The sequence below is a fragment of the Silene latifolia genome, chromosome Y (assembly GCF_048544455.1).
Source record: "Silene latifolia isolate original U9 population chromosome Y, ASM4854445v1, whole genome shotgun sequence".
Classification (NCBI taxonomy): Eukaryota; Viridiplantae; Streptophyta; class Magnoliopsida; order Caryophyllales; family Caryophyllaceae; genus Silene; species Silene latifolia.
Genome location: NC_133538.1, coordinates 300,944,299 through 300,949,321, shown reverse-complemented (window position 1 = coordinate 300,949,321; position 5,023 = coordinate 300,944,299). Strand labels below are relative to the sequence as shown.

Genomic DNA, 5,023 nt, shown 5'->3' with positions numbered 1-5,023 from the left:
GAAGCACGAGCAAGGATTGCATGCGGTTAACAAGAAATGTGAGAGGATTCCTATATGGCTTGAGATGGTTGCTATTTTGTTGATGTCAGATGTCAACGAGTCAAGAGCATCTCTTTTGGAACAAGTGGGAACTTTCAGGCAGAGTATATTGGAAGTAGAGAAAGAACTTTTAAAATTCAGAAGATCAGGGAAGAAAAGGGTTAAAACAACAGCCGTTACTGGTCCTTCTCGGCGAAACACATAAAAGAGCAATTGATTGATTATAGATGGATTTAGCAAACAATTCTAGATGGATTTGTTCGATAATCTACTGTTTAGATAGCTGTTATTGATTGTTTGAACAAATTTGATGTAGCTGTCATTGATTGACTGAACAAGTTAGTGTTTTTGCAATGACTTTAAGCTGTTATTGTAATATCTCTAGACAGTTATTCAAATGATCAAATGCAATTATTCTATCAGCTTTCATGTAGCTGATTATTGTAAAGCGTTTGCCCAATTATTTTAAAGCATACCTCTGATTATTTTAAAGCTCTCATGTATCTGATTATTGTAAAGCTCCTCCCCAATTATTTTAAAGCATATCTTTGATTATTGTAACAAATTGGCAAGTGCAAAGCATCATCAATTACAGTAAAGCATTATCAAATTAATATATTTATGGAAAAAAATCAGAACGATTGCGTATAAACTCAGCATCAATTATTATAAAGCACAATTGTGATTATTGTATAGTTTTCACATGATTATTCACTTATTCAACTGATCAAATGCAATTATTTTAAAGCTTTCATGTAGCTGATTATTGTAAAGCGTTTGCCCAATTATTGTAAAGCATACCTCTGATTATTTTAAAGCTCTCATGTATCTGATTATTGTAAAGCTCTTCCCAAATTATTTTAAAGCATATCCTTGATTATTGTAACAAATTGGCAAGTGTAAAGCATTATCAATTACTGTAAAGCATTATCAAATTAATATATTTATGGAAAAAAATCAGAACAATTGCAAATAAACTCAACATCAATTATTGTAAAGCATAATTGTGATTATTGTATAGTTTTCACATGATTATTGTAATAGCGCAAGGTATTATTAAATGAACAAAATCGAAACAATTGCAAAAAAATTCAACATCAATTAATGTAAAGCATAACTTTGATTATTGTAAAAGTCTAACACACTTATTGTAAAGTATACCCCTGATTACTTGTAAAAAAGTCTAACACAATTATTTTGCAATCTTGCGGTTATTTGTAAAGCATAATATGGATTATTTTAAAACGTAATCTTGATTATTTTAAAGCGTAATGCATTTTTCATTCTTCTTCTTCATCTTCATCCTCCATTTCATTTTCCTCTTCATCTTCTTCCTCCAAAGCATGCTCAACAAACGGATTTGGACAGTTTCTCTTGTCATGGTGTCCCATTTGTTTGCAGTTATTACATAGCCTCTTCGGTTTGCTCGCCTTCTCAATTGCCTTATCCTTGTTTGATTTCATTCTCATGCCGCTTCTTTTGTTTTTTGCAATCTTGGGTGGAAGAACAGTAATATTTGATTTTGCTGAACAACCTAAGAGCATTTCCAGTTCTTGATCCTTTGTCAAGCTCTCTTTGGTTGGATTTATTTTCTCTCGGAATTGTAAAAGCATCAAACTTAGCTCCTTGATTTGATTTTCAGGCATCGAGTTAAGAACACTTATTGTTGCATAAAACTCTGACCATACCCTTGATAATTCCAATTTTCTCAAATCAGTGGGATCGTAGTCTTGCAATAACTTTCCATCCAATCCATACAAAGGCTTTCTATATGATTTCTTCGTCCATCTAGTTTCGATGTCTTTGCTCCGGTATGCTTTGCGATCCTTTTCTGATATAATCCATATAATGTGTTTACAAAGGATTCCTTTCCTCTCAAACATCTTGCACGTACATGTTGTTTCCTTTGATTCGTTATTGTGAGCAACTGCATGCACACAGTGTAGTTATTTTAAAAGGCAATCATAGTTATTATATAGTTCAACATGAATTATTTTATGCAGACTAGCAATTAACACCAAGGTAGAAGTCCTTCAGCTTTTTTATGTTTAATATAATGTTACAAAGTAGTTTTCACATGATTATTAATTTATTCAAATGATCAAATGCAATTATTTTAAAGCTTTTCATGTAGGCGATTATTGTAAAGCGTTTGCCCAATTATTGTAAAGCATACCTCGATTATTTTAAAGCTCTCATGTATCTGATTATTGTAAAGCTCCTTCCCAATTATTTTAAAGCATATCCTTGATTATTGTAACAAATTGGCAAGTGTAAAGCATTATCAATTACTGTAAAGCATTATCAAATTAATATATTTATGGAAAAAAATCAGAACAATTGCAAATAAACTCAACATCAATTATTGTAAAGAATAATTGTGATTATTGTATAGTTTTCACATGATTTTTTTAATGGTAAAACACGGTTATTGTATTCTTTTATCACAGTTATTGTATGTTAAAGTAAAAAGACAATTATGTTTATAAAATTGAATAACCTGAAATATTCTATGCTTCCTGTAGGCATCTTTAACATTTATAATGTGCATGTTTCCTTGCTCAGAAAACCCCCTAACGGCACACGAACAGGGAGCCATTTGAACTTGCTCTTGGAACTCATAGAAAACAGTATGTGTGTAGATTTTAGAGACATGTTTTTCAATCATTGTTTTAGAAGAAACCTGTGGCAATGTGCTGTCACTTGCAGCATCAAGAAATCTGTGATTATAGCGTTGTTGTTCCATTGCACTCTGAAAACGCAACCAAAATTCTACAAGTGTGTCATCTATGCTCTCAAATCTTTTGAAATAACTGTTTTGATTCTCTGATCTTTGTGTAGTCTTCAAAAGGCAGCCTAAAGGCAAATCCCTAAAGTAAGCAGGTATCCATTTGTGCCTTTTGCCATACATGTATGTCAACCAAGTATTATCATTCAACTCAAAGTCATTAATCACTTGAGTCCATTTTTCTTCAAACTCAATCGGTTCCAAGTCAGTATCCCAAACAACTCCGCATATCCGCTCAACAAAGTCAGTCTCCTTACAAATCTGTGACTCAACTTTATCGGTAAGTTTTTTCATTATATGCCACATGCAGTAACGATGTCTTGCTTGCTTGAATACAGAACGCACCCCGAGTTTAATTGCCGGATCTTGATCAGTAAGAATGCACTGAGGTTCCTTGTTGCCCATACAATCAAGGAACTTCTTAAACACCCAAATGAATGACCCATCGTTCTCATGATCGACAAGTGCGTGAAAAAGTCACCGATTTTTTGTGGTTGTCAACACCAGTGAATGGGGTGAAGGACATGTGGTACTTGTTAGTACCGTAAGTAGGATCAAAGGTGATGGTGTCCCCAAACAAGGAATAATTCATTCTTGCTTGTGCATTTGCCCAAAAGATTTTAGCCAAACAATTATCCTCATCAACTTGGTAAGCATAGTAAAAGTCATCTTGTGATTCAGAAAGTGCCTTTAAATAATCGAGAATCATGTCAGCATCCTTCTCACCTATATAACATTTAATATTTCTTTTGAAGTTCTTGAATTCTGTGAGAGATGCACCAATGTTTGCATACCCATTTGATTGTTCGGCCAGAATTCTAAAAGTCTTGGTAGCCCCGATGTTGAGTTTACAATTGTTAACAATTGTCTGCTTCATGTAAAGGTTAAGTGTTCTTACGTTTTTCTGGAATTCCCGTTCTTTGAGTGAGCAGAGTCTGTGATTATGACCTTCATAAAACGTATCAATAGCATACCCTATTAGCTCCTTAAGGTCATTGAATACAGCACAAAACCGTATTTTTGCCTTGCAACCAAATCTTGTTATTTTTGTTTTCTTTGGCTCTACTGACCTTTTCCTCTTCTTTTTCTCTTCTGTGTTTTCAAATTCAACAACAGGTTTGAGTTTTTTGCGATCCTCTTTGAATCCATGTCTCATTGCGACCATTGATTTTTTGTCTATCAAACCATCACGGAATCTTGTTTGTGTGTACTTTCTTGGTATGAAACCACAAGCCACAGCATATAAATTGTAAAACTCTATTGCCTCCTCCAGCTTTACAAACATTAATGCCAGAGCAGGTTTGAAACCATTTTCTACCATCCTATTCCACTCCTCACTGCCACCTGGAGTATATCTCAATCCCAGATCATGGATAGTATTTTCTCCTGTTTCAGACGCAACAGTAGGTGTAGAAAAAGTTGTTGCATTGGTAGTATTAATTTCAATGCCTGGAAACATTAAAACAGGAGAACTGTTATGGTATTATTAATTTCAATATCTTAGATTCTATACAAAACAAAACAATACAACCTCTGCTACAGCAGTTATTTTAACGTTATAATGCAGTTATTGTATTATTCAAATGCAATTATTCTATCAGAAGGGGGGGGAGGGTTTTAGTGAAATTGGTAGCCTAGTCAACCACAATGCACACACAGTTATTTTAATGTAATATCAAAGTTATTTCATTATTAAAGAGTAGTTATTGTAAGGATTTTTTTGTCAGATCCTATAAAGTAGTATTTATTAGGAAAAAAACAATCTCTGTTACATCAATTATTTTAACGTTATAATGCAGTTATTGTATCATACAAATGCAATTATTCTATCAGAGGGGGGGGAGGGTTTTAGTGGAATTGGTAGCCTAATCCACCACAATGCACACACAGTTATTTTAATGTAATATCAAAGTTATTTCATTATTAAAGAGTAGTTATTGTAAGGATTTTTTTGTCATATCCTATAAAGTAGTATTTATTAGGAAAAAAACAATCGTTTATTCAAAAATTATTTTAACGTTATAATGCAGTTATTGTATTATACAAATGCAATTATTCTATTAGAGGGGGAGGAGGGTTTTAGTGGAATTGGTAGCCTAGTCCACCACAATGCACACACAGTTATTTTAATGTAATATCAAAGTTATTTCATTATTAAATAGTAGTTATTGTAAGGATTTTTTTATCAGATCCTAT

General features: G+C 33.0%; 2 protein-coding genes across 2 annotated transcripts; both read right to left on the bottom strand.

Moving 5' to 3' along the window:
- Window positions 1-1,747: 1,747 nt before the first annotated feature.
- LOC141631029 (protein FAR-RED IMPAIRED RESPONSE 1-like) lies at window positions 1,748-3,232 on the bottom strand. Its single transcript, XM_074443755.1, has 2 exons — window positions 2,540-3,232; window positions 1,748-1,966 (listed from the first exon to the last, which is right to left on the bottom strand). Exons 1-2 carry the CDS (start codon window positions 3,230-3,232, stop codon window positions 1,748-1,750), a joined length of 912 nt encoding a protein of 303 aa, XP_074299856.1.
- A 46-nt stretch (window positions 3,233-3,278) lies between these two features.
- On the bottom strand, window positions 3,279-4,286 carry LOC141631028 (protein FAR1-RELATED SEQUENCE 5-like). Its single transcript, XM_074443753.1, has 2 exons — window positions 4,013-4,286; window positions 3,279-3,919 (listed from the first exon to the last, which is right to left on the bottom strand). Exons 1-2 carry the CDS (start codon window positions 4,284-4,286, stop codon window positions 3,279-3,281), a joined length of 915 nt encoding a protein of 304 aa, XP_074299854.1.
- Between the last annotated feature and the right edge of the window lie 737 nt (window positions 4,287-5,023).